The following is a 15,811-nucleotide window of genomic DNA, read 5'->3' on the forward strand; positions in this document are numbered from 1 at the left end:
CTGTACACTTTAACTCGTTTAAACCTCACAAGGTGAGTATTCCTGGATTTCTGCAATTAGAGTGGTAGGTTTAAGAAAAGTAAGTTGCCTAGGCTGGTAAGTGAAGAAGCTGGCGTGTGAGCTGAGGCATCCTGAATTCCAGAGCCAGTGATCCACATGCTGCTGAGCACTCCCTCCAGTTTGGGAGAAGTGGGGGATGAGGTTGGGAGGGGAGAATCAGCTAGGCTCATAAGGGTGGACTTGATCTGCAGGGATCCCCAGTCACTAAGGGGAAACCACAGAAAGGTTCTGAGTAGGGCAGTATCATTTTGAAAGTGGACGTCAGAGGAAGGTTAATTTGGGATTTGGTATGTAGACAGGACTTAGCACCTAATTAATAATCTGATAGTAGAAATGAATCACAAGCAAGCAAGTGTGAATATTTGCTCTTTGCAGCCCAGATAGAACAACCCAGACCCCAAGAGTAATTTTTGAGGAAGCTGGGTCAGTCCAACATGGAGTTCGAATGGAAGTGGAGTTCCCACTCTCCTTTGCTCCTCTGTCGGGATCAGTTTGATGATACACATCCCAGTGCTTGTGACGTCATGGATCATCACCACGGAAACATCTGTGCTATAACAAACACTGGAGTGCAGCATCACTGAATGTGTCAGGGAGGAGAGGAAACTGGCTCAAAATGATAAGGTTCTCAATAATAAAAGTTCGCTGAAATATGTTAGCAGTAGTAGCCTTGGTCATGGAGAGAAAGGTAAGCAGTACTACTCTGAAAAGCACAAAGCAAAAGTTGTGTGGTGCTAAAGGTTGGACAAGGTTGATTTTGAGATGCTGCTCACATTCAAAACACGGTTTCCTTAAAAAGTCAACATCTATGCTGTCTTGCGTGATGACGGTAGAAATCCTTCAGGAGCACAGAGCTTGTCTCCCAAACTGCTTATAGAAAATCTTTTGCACAACAGAGGCGGGTGGTTGGGGACTTCTGTGTTGTTCTGGGAGAGAGCTTGAACAAACAGAGACAGAACTGACAGTGGTTGTGGCTGGTGTTTATTGTTGGATGAGTCGGTGGCAGTGTTAGACATGCAGTTTCAGAAATTAATGACTAAAAGATGATTGGCCCTCCAAGGATTCATAGATGTTACATACTGACAGATCGGATCATGGTTGAATCCAGCTTGAAATCATATTTAGATTTGGTTTGCATGGTGCTTTAAGAAACTATGTATATGTTGCTTTACAATTAAAAATGGAGATGTTTTACATGAAAATCTGGATGTGCCCATTCTCTTAATATTCAGAAGGGGTGGTCGTGCAGGTAGTGTTGCCACATTCTCAAATGGCAATGATTAAGTTAAACTGAGAAGTTGTGTCCCTTTTGGGGAAGGGAGATACTCGACAGTTTCCCACACTCCCCACCTCTCCCATTGTGTTGCCCCTGGCCCATTTTATTTATTTCCTTTCCTGCCTGGCCCTGTGAACACTGGCTTTTGTGATCACTGTTGGAAGGATTAGGGATTAATTGTTCCTAGCACAATTCCTGGCATATGGAGGACACCCCATAAATGATTAGCTCTGATTATTCCCTGTCAATGACTGGCTCATTATTTATACTTGAACTATAGATTAGCACAGTCCCATAGAACTTCCTGTGATGGTGGAAATGTTCTATTTCTGTACCGTCCTCTGTGATAATCACTAGTCACATGGAACTGTTGGCCAATGTGGCTGGTATGACAGAGAAGATAATTTTTATTAATTAAAAATTAAATGTCAATGGCTACCATACTGGGCAAAACAGATTTAAGTAACAGAATCGAACATCTGGTGCAGTGTCCTTGTTTAGGATAAAATGTAGAGAATAAACGGTGGGACTGTATGTGTGTGTGCCTGTGTGTGTGTATTTATTTTATAAGAGATTACTTACAGTGGATTTCATCAGTTAGGATCACCTATTGGGATCACCCCTTATCACCTGACTAGAATTCTTGTCAATTTAAGGAACCCAACACATATGTTCTACGAGATGTTTTATGTATGTTTATGTCAATAAGTATAAGTCTACTTAAGCTTGAATGGGAAGTTTTGCTGCTCTCTGCCCCCTGACTGTTCAGTTAAGGGTACTGTGTAAATATAATAACTAGACGTATGTGTGGAAAAGCCTAAATTTTTGATGAGCTGCTTGCTGCTGCCATTCGTGATGGTGCAGAGCCAGAAACTAGGGTTACCAAGGAGACTGGGGACAACCACTGGAGCCCTGCTAGACTGCTAGAGGGATCCTCTCTTGGGTTCCACAGGCTGCTGGCTCTTGTGTTCCTTCACAAGTGTAAATCCAACACATCTAATGACCACATGGCCATAAACCAGACACAAAGTAGAATTCCAGAAGATCCTTCTTTCATGCAACTTATTTATTCGTTTGTATCTTGGTTTGCTTCTCTGAGCCCAGAAGTCATAGGCCTCCCCTGTCCTTTGTTACAGCATTGGAAACCCCCAGACCAGCCACCAGGTTCTGGCCCAATGACAACTTACTGGTCTCTGTCTTGCAACTTGCCCGGAACCAGCTTTTCCAGCTGAGACATGAGTAACTTCACTGCTTTAGCTGCTTCTAGGGATAGAGGTACAGGAGGGCAAAACAAACATCAACCTGTTTCACTGAAGACGAAGCTGAGTTATAACCTCCACCCCGAGAAAGTCTCCATTAAAAACCTAGAAAACCTAATAAACATGATAGAGACAGCTCTTGTAGATAATTTTATCAAGTGTCGACTAATACTTGAAAGGGAGAAAAAGAACAAAACAAACACGAATATAGATTCCTTGGATCATTAAACCAGTCAGAATTATATGTCATCTCTTCTTATAGTCGGATCTAGAGAGAGGACACAGGTCTTCCTTTTCTGTCTTTATGTGCAAACGTCAATGTAAACCCCTGTTAGAACAGTGAATGGAGTGAGTCCTAGAATTCAGTGGGAGGAGAAAAGCCCTCTAACAAAGAACGTGGATTCTCCATACTTTTAAATTCCTTCTTAGGAAAATTCTTTACAAAAATGTTTACTAGAAAAAGACCAAGCTGATATCAACTGAGATTAACTAGTGAAATGTTAAATTATCTGCACACATCTCTGCTTTGAATGCTGAATTTAGTCTGACTCCCAGACACAAGGAGGCTAAAAATTCATATTCAGATAAGGAAAGGCAAACCTTGGAGAACAGATGGAGCAGAGTTCAGTATAAAGGTTTAATCCTATCAGGCTGATTCCTGTATGACCATCTGGGTAATCCGGCACACACATTCAAGGCCTGTTAAAAATACGGCTCTAGCCAAGATTAGCGTCACAGATTTTCCACTAGACTTGCTCATATTTGACTTTATGATTTTCCAGACCCAGAGAGATTGCTTGCAAATAAAGACTTGAGGATTCCATGAAGAAGCAGTGACATTTTTTTTTTTTTAACCTGAAAATTGTTTCCTCTTTTCACAATATTGGGTATCCATTTTTGGAAAGTTATTTTCATTTTCCTTTCTTCCATGACTTTCACATCTAGAACTTCGTATAGTAGGATAATAAGGAGAATTGGGCTAAAAATAATTTTGTGCATGAAAGTTCTCCTTGTCAGGAAGAAAAGAGTTATTTACTTACTGTATAATCAGAGGCAAGTGAATTTACTATTGTTGCAACAAATATCACAATTGGATCCATGTATTATTTATTTTGAGGGTTCTCTCACCCTCCATGATTATTTTTCTCTGTTGCAAAGGGGTTGCTGACAATCATAGAACAACAACAACAACAAAAAGAAAAACTGATGGCATTATTTGCTATGAGCTCCTCTAGGATTAATATTTTGTACATTTTAATTTTGGATTTGGCAGATCAATTTTAGTTTTGGATTTGGCAGATCAAACTTGAGGTGGGAAGCAGTATATTCTTACCTCTTTGAGTTATAAAATTCTGAGCTTCCGAAGTGTTTTTAACAAACAATTTTTGCATATTATGAAACAATGCTGTGTTGTGTGTCATTAAATCAAAAAGCCTTCAGCAAGTCTTTCAAGTGCAATTTAGAAGTTACAGGTACATCAAAATGTCAAGATTTTTCACTGCTCAATTGTTAAATAACCCTGTGTAGTGAACCTGCACAGAGTTCTGGATCACAAATAGACCAACTCAGACATCCCAAAGTGCTTGTCTTAGAATGTTCGGACTACAATTGTTCCACCAGGATTTCTGTCCTTCCTTTGTTCAGATCTGTGCCCACTGATTGTTGAGCAATTTTTTTTTTAAGTCAGAATAGAATAAGAAATTTGCAAAACAAACAGGAAGTGGATATAATTTGGGCTTGCTTTGTAGTTAGCATACGGCATAGTTTGGAACTTAGCTCTTCCACTAAGTTTAGATACCCCTAGATGACCCCACTGGGTTAACTGCGTTGATACAGATGGGTATTGGATCTACGTTTCCATCTAGTGACTATGAATCTTTACTTGTTTTCTGGGAGAGCCATTAATGTCAAAGCAAAGGGCTTTCTTGCCGAAAGAAGTCATTTTGGAATAAAGAATGGAAAACACTTGAAGTACTTGATCTCTTCATTTAATATTTAATAATTTAATTGCATCTGGTGTTGAGAAATATCTATACCATAGGTTACATTTCTCTTCAAAATGACAATCACACACAAGTACACACGGTGGAGGGTGGGGGAGACAGAAGGAGGGAGGCTCTTTTGTATATATAGTATATGATTCTTTGCCAAGTAATATCTAGATATGCTAGTGGATGGGGCAGTAAATGCAGACCAATAACAAAACCAAACCAAATAAAAACCCTAATAAACAATAAAATCCTTAAATGCATAAAGCAATTGTTAAAGAAAATATAAGGCAGAAATAAATTTGGTTACTCAAGTTAATAAGTGTTACAAAGAATGTTCCACCTTGAGTGAGAGAACATCAAATGTGTATATCTGTTTATTAGTTAACTAGGAGTCTGCAGTGAGGTTATGAAAGTGAAGTTTGTACCCCCTGGTGCTAGGATTCAGGTCAGGCATTATAACTGCTACTGGTGTCTAAGGCTTCCACTTGGAGAGGGTGTGAACTTAGAATAGATTCGCTTCCTGTACATGGTGAAAATTCACAGGGCCAGCCTTCCCATTCGGGTCAAACCCTCCATTCGCCTTCCTCCCTGGCTAGCAGCTACCGGTTGTCAGGATCAAAGAATGCAGGTGCTGCTGCTACTGAGCTGTGAGCCGTCAGGAAAGTCATCATTTCACTTAAAAGGAAAACCCAGCAAAACAATAGTCTGATTAAACAGGAAGGGCAGATAATCTGTTCACTGAGTCCAAGTTGGGGTACCTTGTGTTCCCATCTCTGGAACCGTCTTGCGCCCAAGCATAACCTCACCAAAATCAAGTAGATACAAGGGAGAAAAAGGCCTGAGATTTTATGAGGTCACAAGTGTCCTGCAGAAAGGAGCTGAGCTCATGGGTTTCGCAACATTTTCTGCCAAGTCTCAAGAGTTTGGGATAATAACATTAAAGTTAATTCCTCATTTCTGAAAAGATTGCCATTAATCTTCATTCCAGGCAAATGAGAACCTTAGGAATAAACATTCTAGTTTGTAAGTGCTGATGCCAAATCCACCTCCTCAGTAAACTTAGCTATGTTAGCAAGTCACTGGGTTGAAAGTTCCTAGGAAAGTTTTATAATATGTTATATGATCTGTGATGCTGAGACTATGATGTATTCTAGTAAATAAACTTGTTAGTTTATTATGATTATGACAGTAACTAATATATTAACAACTAGAATCCTATGTGCCTGGAACATAGTAAAACAGCAAACCCAAGCAGGCACTTGCTGCGTTTTCCCAGGAGTCTGTGAGGTGGTACCACTGCTGCTTAGAATGGATGAGAATAGAGAGGGTAAGTGACTGCTTCAAGGTCACACTGAGTGGTAAATGTGGAATTTGAACAGCTGGAGCTCTGGCCCATTTTCAGATGCTATAATACCCTGAATGTTAAAATCAACTTAACATAACTGCATCTTTCTATCTTTACTCAGAGGCCATTAAGGGCTGGTGCCAGCATCTTCACCTGCATTGTAAGCATTGGTATCTGCTCTGTAGAAATGTTCATCAGTAGTAGAGAGTTCTAGATAACAGAATAGAATGCTGGAAAAAGAGGGCTTTCATTTTTGAATATAGCATATACAAAGGAAATGGAAAATAACCTTCAATGGAATTTTATTTTGAGATTTAAATGAGTTGAGAACTTTTCTGGATTTGTACTTTTTACCAACTAAGTGTTGTTTGCCAGTGGTATTTAAATACAGGGATGGAGAAAAGAACCAAACAACACATCTCTAATGAGACTTCATTATAATGGGACATCAACTGCCGCAAAAGCCTCATTTTAGGGAGAAGCGATGGTAAATGCTGCACCCAGGTCATCTGTTCGGCTACCCCAAACAAGAGAGGTATTGATCACGATACAAAGAGATTTCAGAGGCAAAAATAAGAGCAGCCCCAGGCCCCTGTTGATAGCTGTACACACCACTAATTCACCTCAATGGGCAGGCACCTCTGAGCTCAATTAACCCTTATTCCCAAGGCCACCCATAAACCCTGAGGTAAACATGGTTTTCCTGGCCCTGACTTTGTATCAGTGAAATAGATCATTTCTATTGGAGGCTGAGGGGCGATCCAGCTTATAAATTTACCTGCTAATAAAGAGGCTGATACTTCTAGTGTGGGTAAGCAGGCATTAGAATCTTGTAATACTGATTCTGTAAATCAGAAAATTTGAAACTGCTGAGGCCATCCATGATTTCTTCTACCTTCTGTGGCTATTGAAAGGAAATATAAATACTCTGCAAGGAGAGCAGGTGAGCGCAAATATCCCCTGGTGCAACTGTCTGTACACAGAACATTAGTTGTTAAATATGTACTGGAGCCTGAATGATTTCTTCTTCTTTTTTTTTTTTTTTTTTCCTTCTTCTCATTCTTCCCTCTCTTTTCCTTCTCACCACAACCATTGTTCAGAAGCAAATTGGAAATCTGGTAATTAGGCCCTGACTCACGGTGTAGTATTAGAGTCCCGAGCCAAAGTTCAACACCCTGAAATGAAATTTAAACCAATTAATCTGTTAGATTTTTATCGCTTGTCCGTGTTTTCTCAGCGATTCCCCCAGCACGTGGCCTTTATCAACTCTCATACAAACGCTAAAATGTGTGCCTGCTGCTAGTAAGACGGGAATGACATTAACATGGTACTCATAAAACAATCAGAGCAGAGAAGCCCTCAAACAGGCAGGGCATAGTAATATTTAATAAAAGCACACACATAATCTTCAGAATTAGCATTTTGTGCCTTGCAGTACCTTTGGGAGAAGAGCTTTTATTTGTGGAGTGATCATTATTATAACAAAGAAGAGCTACCTAATAATTTCCACTTTAACTCTGCAATGTGCCACGAGCATTTCAGAGCCATTATGCTAAACTGTGGTAGTGTAATCATGTTATTGTCATAGTTTGAAGGAAGGAAAATCTCCTTTACTTGGGTGGCTGTTGGGGGTGGGAGGAGAGGTTTGGGGAAAAAAAAAAAAAAACCCAGACATATTTTTAATGAGATTTAGAAGCAGGAATTGGCTTACTGTCCTTGTGGATACCCAGAGTGTGAAAATCTATTGGTGAGGAAGGAAGAGTCTTTTATTAATTAAATCAAGATTTGGTCAGTAAAAGTGGTTTTGTATTCAAATCCACCCCTCTCCTCTATTCCATAATATTTCCTTCGAGATAGAATTGTGTTGATTATTGTACTCCTGGGTTGAGTTGAACTCTTTCATGAGACTTTTCACCTTCAGATTTCACTGAATACATCCACTGCGATTATTATGAACTGTTATTCTTCTGTATCTCTCTGGATATCCTGAGTGAAAGAAAAACAAGTCCATGGCTGCTGCAGATGTCCTCTGAGCTTTCTCAAAGAGAAGAAGGGGCGGGGGAAGGCTCAGGGTCTGTTAGTCACGACATCTGGGCTTTAAAAAAATTAGTTTATTCTAAAGCATACAGCTTTTATCTTTCACACAATTAAATGCTCTGCTGTTACCTTTTTAAAAATTAAAACATACTACCTTAGAAGCTGCTTGTTGAAAAATTCAAACCATACAGCTACCTATAGAGTAAAATTTAATAGTCTCTCTCTTCTCTAGTCACCTTCCTTTTTTGTATAGACCCACTGGGGATAGTTGGACATCCTTCCAGACTTTGGTCTATCACACCTGTTCACACATAACTACACACGTTCACGCCTATAGGCATATATATATATATATATATATATATATATAATTTTATGATTAATAGAATCACACTATTCATTAAGCTACAAATTGTTTTTTTTGTGTGGTTTTTTTTTTTACCTACTAACATATTTTGACATCTTTCCATGTCCGTTTATAGAATATTTTCATCTGTTCTAATGACCCTTGACATATCCTATATATGGATATATCATGATTTATTTAATCACTCCCTTATTTGGGGGGACAGTTAGACTTAAGCTTTTCACAATTAATACTGCAGTGAACATTTGGGTACCTGTAGTTTTAGGCACAGTTGAAAGTATTTCTTGGGCTGCTTTTAGTCTGGCAAGTTTGTGACTAGGGTAAAGGTAAGATGGCAGCCTATGAGTTAAATTTAAACATGTATACCTGTGGCGGATTCATTTTGATATTTGGCAAAACTAATACAATTATGTGAAGTTTAAAAATAAAAAAAATTAAAAAAAATCCATAAACATTTTGTTTGACCTACACATTAAAAAAATGAATTAGTTGCCAGCATTTAAAGACTGGGAGAGCCACCCTGGTGGCTCAGAGGTTAAAGCATCTGCCTGGAATGCAGGAGACCAGGGTTCGATCCCTGGATCGGGAAGATCCCCTGGAGAAGGCAATGGCAACCCACTTGAGTACTCTTGCCTGGAGAATCCCATGGAGGGAGGAGCCTGGTAGGCTACAGTCCATGGGGTCGCAGAGAGTTGGACATGACTGAGCGACTTCACTTTCACTTCACTAAAGACTGGGAAATTTCGTGTAAAAATCTGGGCTCCTGGTTCCTTTTGAAAAATCAGAAGACCAGCTTACCCAGGGAGTGTATCTGTGTGGGGATACGAATGGCTGGAGCCTCCCCATTTCGGTGTCAGCAGCTAGCCATCTCATGCTTGCTCTGAGACCCTGGGCTGCTGTGTTCGCTTGTGTTTCTTGCCTTGGCTGGTGTGGATCTGTGAGTTCTTAACAGCTGCTCTTGAGCCTGATCCATTTAGCTAGTCACAGTGTCTTCTACCTTGCTTTGTTGACATTCTAGGGTTTTTTGTTTGGGGGACTGTCTCATGTCTTACTGAATACTTAGCATTCTTGACTTCAGGTTACTAAATGCCAGTAACATCCCTTCCTTAGCGCGCACTTTCAGTGGGTCAGCCCAGGATTCCTTTTACAGATTTTCCAATCTTCCCAGTAGGGAAGTAGGGAAGCTTCCCAAACAACTCCTCTTAAGACGGCTATGACATAGGTGTACAGGAGACATATATACCTGGAAAACTTTGAGGTCTCAGCTTATAAAGAGATGCCTAACTGACTTGTTCTGAGATTAGCACCTAGTCCCTCAGCAGGGATAGTGGATTATATTGAACACAAGGGTAGGATGGACCCAGGGATGCCTCTTTTTTCCTTTAGTACTTCTTCCAAGCCTTTTTTTTCCCTCCCCAAAAACTAAGAAGATGGTATCATATATTGTTTCTTCACCAGTGTTTCTCTACTAACTTGATGCTCATTTAGCTCCAACTAGTTGACCTGTTGGAGAAGGCAATAGCACCCCACTCCAGTACTCGTGCCTGGAAAATCCCATGGACGGAGGAGCCTGGTGGGCTGCAGTCCATGGGGTCGCGAAGAGTCGGACAAGACTGAGCGATTTGACTTTCACTTTTCACCTTCATGCATTGGAGAAGGAAATGGCACCCCACTCCAGTGTTCTTGCCTGGAGAATCCCAGGGAGAGGGGAGCCTGGTGGCTGCCGTCTATGGGGTCACACAGAGTCGGACACAACTGAAGTGACTTAGCAGTTGACCTGTAACTTTGTTTCTGAATGGTTGAAAACATTGTTAGATTCCTTAGGAAATGTTGGAACATATGTGCATACCATCTATACATATATGTACTTACATCACATAGATATATACATATATGTACTTACATCACATAGATATATACATATATGTACTTATATCTATACATATACATATGTGTAATTACATGCCTTCTGTATACTACAATAGCAAATGGAAAAAAGAAAGCTGGTGCAAGTCTAAAATCTGCAGTTCTTGGCCATATGCTATTATAACTTCTTTGCCTGTAAGAGAGACTCTCAAAGATACACTAACATGCCCAGATGCCACCTTTTGTGCAATGATGAGAAAGCCCGGAGGCGCCCATACTTAACTAAAAGAACATGCCTATGTGAATAAAATAAAATAAAATTTAAAAACTCAGAAGAAATCCTTAAACTAATACAGGTAATAAGCACCAAGATTATTTTTTTTTGGTTAATGAGGGCAATCACAGAGTCAGCATTTAATGATAGCATTGAATTCCACACTTTGCCATCAGAGAGACTCTTTCAGGACCAGTTCAGTAAAACCAATGTTCTATTCTTCTCAGAAGTATCAAAGGATATAGTAATACCTTTTCTATTCCACTCTAGCAACTAAATACTTATACTGAGTTAGGAATTAAGAATTAAGATTTTGAGACATTAACTAGAATGTGTCCAAAAACTGTTTATATTTTAAGACTTTTATATAGTTGTTAAATGTAGTTAATTTCTCTTATAAATTGCTTGGGATCATGCATCATGTTCTACCATTGGTTTGGGAGTACTCAGTCATGCATTTAAACATGGTTACTTTTAAAGGAAAATTTTATGAAAAAGTCCTATGCCTGTGGAACATTGATCCACAACCTTTATGAGTGTTAAAAATTGAACAAGAATTTTCAAGCCATGAATCATTTACATTTCCTTGATTAATTATTTTGTTTTTGGGAGAAAGTGAAGGAGAGAAAAGGCATCTGGACTGCCCAGTGTTAGTTGTAAAGGCACTGCTGTGAGTTCAGCCAACATGAAATGTTTAGTTTGGAAATTTCCAAATTTCTCTGTGCAATTTTTATAAGATTAATTTGACTCAAAATCAAACCCATTCTACTTGTTTGTATGGTGGCACGTGAGCCATGGTCCCTTAGGGCTGGGCTTTGTATTTTCTTTTCTTCTTGCAAAAGTTGAAGCATCACATTTTGCCAAATTTGACAAAGTCCAGTAATTTTTTGCCAGTTTTTTTCCCGTTAAAATTAACTGGTGCTCTCATTGGTTTCAATACTTGGAAAGTCAGTCTGGAGTACTTAATACACTTTTTTATTAAAGAAAAGGGTCTCATTTTCTCTCCTTACACAGTATCTCCTTTGCTTTGGAATTTTGCTTAGTTCTTGCACATAAAAGTGATCATGAAATAGCAGCATGGCATTGTGGAGCTAACAATTCTCAGTGGCATGAAAGTACTCCCTGAGAGATTTCTTTTATGCCCAGTAATTCTGTTGAAAGCACGCCATGCTCATCGGGCAAACCACCTCCAGTCTGGAATCGCAGTATTTGCAAATTATTTCCCATCTCCAAGGGCCATTTATAATGGAAAGAAAGGAGATAGGAAGTTTTGAAAAAGCCAGCTCTTGGGTTTTTTGCCTGGGAATGACAACCAAGCAAAGGTCATGGGACTTTCTGTGGTTCAGCCCTGACTCAGCCATTTGGTTACATAATTCACCCTGAATGACCTGCATACTTTGCATCTATAAAATGGGATCCATGACGTTTATTGCAAAAGATGTCATGGTTTTTATTCAGGAATATTGCTCCACTAGTGGTACAGACAGAAGGCACGGAACAAGAATGGTGTTCTGTTCCCGTCTTCTCTCCTTCTTCCCTTCACGTTGGACATGAATGTTTATCTGAAAATCTATGAGTTTTCTTTTCAGGAGATATATTTAATTATTAAGCAATTCTATAAGGTTTCTAGTATATTCCAAAATGTTATCCATGAAAAAAAATCTTTAGCATTTCATAAAAAAATTTTGCTGCTATGCTTTATTTCATAAGATTTCACGTTTGAAAAGATTTGGGTAAAAATATCTGTATCTTAATAGAAACAAAGAAAATAAATGCTTTTAAAAACTGAAAATGCACCATGAAGTTTCAGGTCCTAACAGACTAGGAAATGGCTGAGATCTTGAGGGACTTTCTGTTCATGAAAAGATAAAAGATTTTTTTTTTCTTTTTCTCAAGTCTCCCATCATTAAAGTTTGGTTCTAACAGCAGACTCCTTCTCTTTTTCATGTGTGTTGAAAAGCAGCTACTCCCTGTATCAAAGCCATCAGCCCGAGTGAAGGATGGACGACAGGAGGTGCGACTGTGATCATCATAGGGGACAATTTCTTTGATGGGTTACAGGTCATATTCGGTACCATGCTGGTCTGGAGTGAGGTAGGTGTTGTCTGAGCATTAATATCTAATAGCTTGGTCTACTTAAGGATACTGTCTACACTTGAATTTCTAATAGAGTGTATAGAATTTTGTGGTGCCAGTCTGGGTGGGCCAGCTCCAGTCTGCAGAACTCTGGAAACTAGGAAAGATGGGTTGGGTTTACCAGGAGACATCACTTTTTGTTGAAATGCCTTCCACCCACTGGCCCATCAGCCCCAGGAGAGTTTCGTCATTGTCCCCATGGGCAGGCCATGGTGCGGACGTCCTATTGTGTATTGAGAATGGGAAAGGAGGTACATACACATTCACAAATATATATATAGGCAAAGCCCTGTAACAAGGTAGTGATTTGTGAACACTTGCAGATGGAGCCTACAAATATACATCCATCTTTAATGATCACCATTCATAGGACAGTAATAATCTAGGTGTAGGTGATTCTTGACTTACTCAGTGACTCCATCAAAGAGTGAGTGGTTTGCCAGGGGAACCTAGACTAACTGAGGGCTCTTTCCTGCCCTAGGAATTTATAACCTCCCAAGCATCTCAATATGGATCTTCAACCATATGAAAATGACTATGCTCTGATTTTGCAGTACTTTCCAAGCATTGTGATCATTATTTTAATTTGCCAGTTGACTTGCCTGGCAGTAATCAATGTTATCTCAAATTACAAAACATGAGTATCACCATTCTGAGAAGGCATGGCAAACTTGCCTTTGCTTTCTAAATACTGAAACTTGATTTCTTAGCCAGCATGCCCAGAGCCTGTTTTCTTTTATCTAACCCTAACCCTATTCCAAAGTTTAGAATAAAAATAGTGCTAGGGCTGCAGGAGACCATTGAGCTCACTTATATCTTACACACTTTACAAGTGGTCAAAGGATGACTAAACTTTGTTGAGATTTACTATACACTAGGCACTGTGCTGAGCCCTTGACATAGATTGTCTTAATCTTCCCTTTACACCACAGAGTAAATACTGCTAGTATGTATCTTTTCTTGATAAGGATACTGAAGCTTAGACTATGTATATATAGTGAGAGAGAGAGTCTAAGCATATATATATATATATGCTTCCCTGGTGGCTCAGTGGTAAAGAATCTGCCTACCAATGGAGAAAACTTGCAAGAGATGTGAGTTTGATCCCTGGGTTGGTCAGGAAGATCCCCTGGAGGAGGAAATGGCAACACATTCCAGTATATTCTTGCCTGGGAAATCCCATGGACAGAGAAGCCTGGCAAGTTATAGTCCATGGGGTCATAAAAGAGTTGGACACAACTTAGTGACTAAACAGCAACATATATATATATATATATACACACACACACACATACACACACATACATATATATTATACATATATAATATATATCATACATATATAATATGTAAAAATATAATTATATTTTATATAATATGATAATTATATATATTTAACTACATAACCCAAAAGCAGCCATCCAGAGCCCATGGAGTATTAGTGATAGGTATGTAGCCATACAAAGGACTCAGTAGCAGAACTGGAGCTATAACTCGGGTTTTCTGTCTCCATTCCTGGTTGTTTTCCCATGACACCATTGTTTAGCTCATCCAGATATTTGTATTTTGTGTTTTCTCTTTAGAGGGGCTCCAGAGATAAGCAAAAAGTTAAGACTGTGCTGGCTGAGTACGTTTATCTTTCCAAAGCAGAGCCTGCCCTTCTTTTAAGCCTTCTGTGTACATATCTCACTGCCAAGAACCCACTCTGGCAAGCCCCTTGCCAGCCCATGCTGCCACTGCATTTGTATTTCCCACATGACAAGCAGCAAGCTCTTGCTCAGAGAATCAAGGCTCCCAGTAGAGTTGAATCAGGGATGAACTTCCTGGTCCACCAAACTGATTGTTGTCCAAGTTGGAACATGCCACACGTGAAGGTGAACTGCACTCCCTTGGCCGCTGCACCCCTTCTTTGTTGGAAACATTGGGTTGTAAAATTAGAAGCTCCACATACTTGGTGTATGTTGCTTGCAAGTTGGTGTCTTCATTGCTGCTGGAGGCAGGGGTGCTCACAAGGACAACCTTTCCCAGGTCCCGTAGGCTGTCTTCATCCCTTCCTATCTCTCATTCTGTTGCTTGTCCCGGACCTTGTGAGAGGGGAAGAGTAAATAGAACATGAACTTTTTAATCCAGATCATAGTAGCCACAGTGAAGCTTGAGAGGTGGGGGGTTCAAATCAGAAGTCTATTTTACCTTCAGAGTAAGTGAGGTTAGTGTGAGGCTTCCTTTACAAGCTTGTGCCTGTCTGAAGCCAGGTGTACTGTGTTGGATGTGGTACACATCAGGAAATTATTCATTTGTTCCTCCATCTTGTCCAGGTCCCCCAGTTTCTTCTTGGTTCTCCTCTTTCTTGTCCTCTTTTGGGAACAGAAAAGGGAGGTTAAATTCTAACTTAGGTTTGTCTAAATTGCTTTAAAAGAAAGAAAGTGAAAGACGTTCAGTTGTGTCTGACTCTTGGCGATCCCATGGACTACAGTCCATGGAATTCTGTAGGCCAGAATACTGGAATGGGTAGCCTTTCCCTTCTCCAGGGGATCTTCCCAACCAAGGGATCAAACCCAGGTCTCCCACACTGCGTGTGGATTCTTTTTCAGCTGAGCCAGAAGGGAAGCCCAAAATTGCTTAAAGAATCTGTTTCCATAAACAAAATCAATGCACATCATGAAAAGGAAATCCATTGAGGCGATACCTTTGTCCTCCTTCTCCTCTTCCCTCCTCCATCCCTGCCTTGCTTATACCAGAAGTCCCTTGCAGTGGATCTGGGGGGTCCAGTTGGGAGGTGAGGGTCGGGGGTACATTCACTTTCTTTGCCCACCTCCTTCTCCCAAGCTGCTCTTATTTGTGGCTCTATCATAAATCAGCTCTGACCCTTTTCTGGTGAAAGCCCACTATGTAGTTTCCCAAAATCTTTTAGCAGATGTGTTGCATTCAGTCGCATCCAACTCTTCACATCACCAGGCTTCTCTGTCCATGCAATTCTCCAGACAAGAATACTGGAGTGGATTGCCATTTCCTTCTCCAGGGGATCTTCCCAACCCAAGGATCAAACCTGTATCTCTTGTACCTCCTGGATTGCAGGCGGATTCTTTACCACTGTGCCACCTGGGAAGCCAGGTTTTAGCAGATAAATCCCCTGCAGCATGAGCAGTTGAGTGTCTGGATGGAGGACTTTAATTTGGGCTGTTATCATCATGATGGTCCTG

The 15,811-nt window shown here is 40.1% G+C and overlaps 1 protein-coding gene across 9 annotated transcripts in view; it reads left to right on the forward strand.

Moving 5' to 3' along the window:
* Positions 1-15,811, forward strand: part of EBF1 (EBF transcription factor 1) — a 430,756-nt gene that overhangs the window by 311,038 nt on the left and 103,907 nt on the right. For 5 of the 9 annotated variants that reach the window (XM_006052633.4, XM_044947386.2, XM_006052631.4 and 2 more), the window contains one exon: positions 12,439-12,569. In XM_006052633.4, coding sequence (XP_006052695.3) covers positions 12,439-12,569 — 131 coding nt within the window. Of the gene's footprint in view, positions 1-12,435; positions 12,570-15,811 lie in introns of all 9 variants that reach the window. The other 4 variants (XM_044947384.2, XM_006052632.4, XM_025292317.3 and 1 more) reach the window with 1 other exon arrangement.

Source organism: Bubalus bubalis, chromosome 9, assembly GCF_019923935.1.
Source record: "Bubalus bubalis isolate 160015118507 breed Murrah chromosome 9, NDDB_SH_1, whole genome shotgun sequence".
NCBI classification, from domain to species: Eukaryota; Metazoa; Chordata; class Mammalia; order Artiodactyla; family Bovidae; genus Bubalus; species Bubalus bubalis.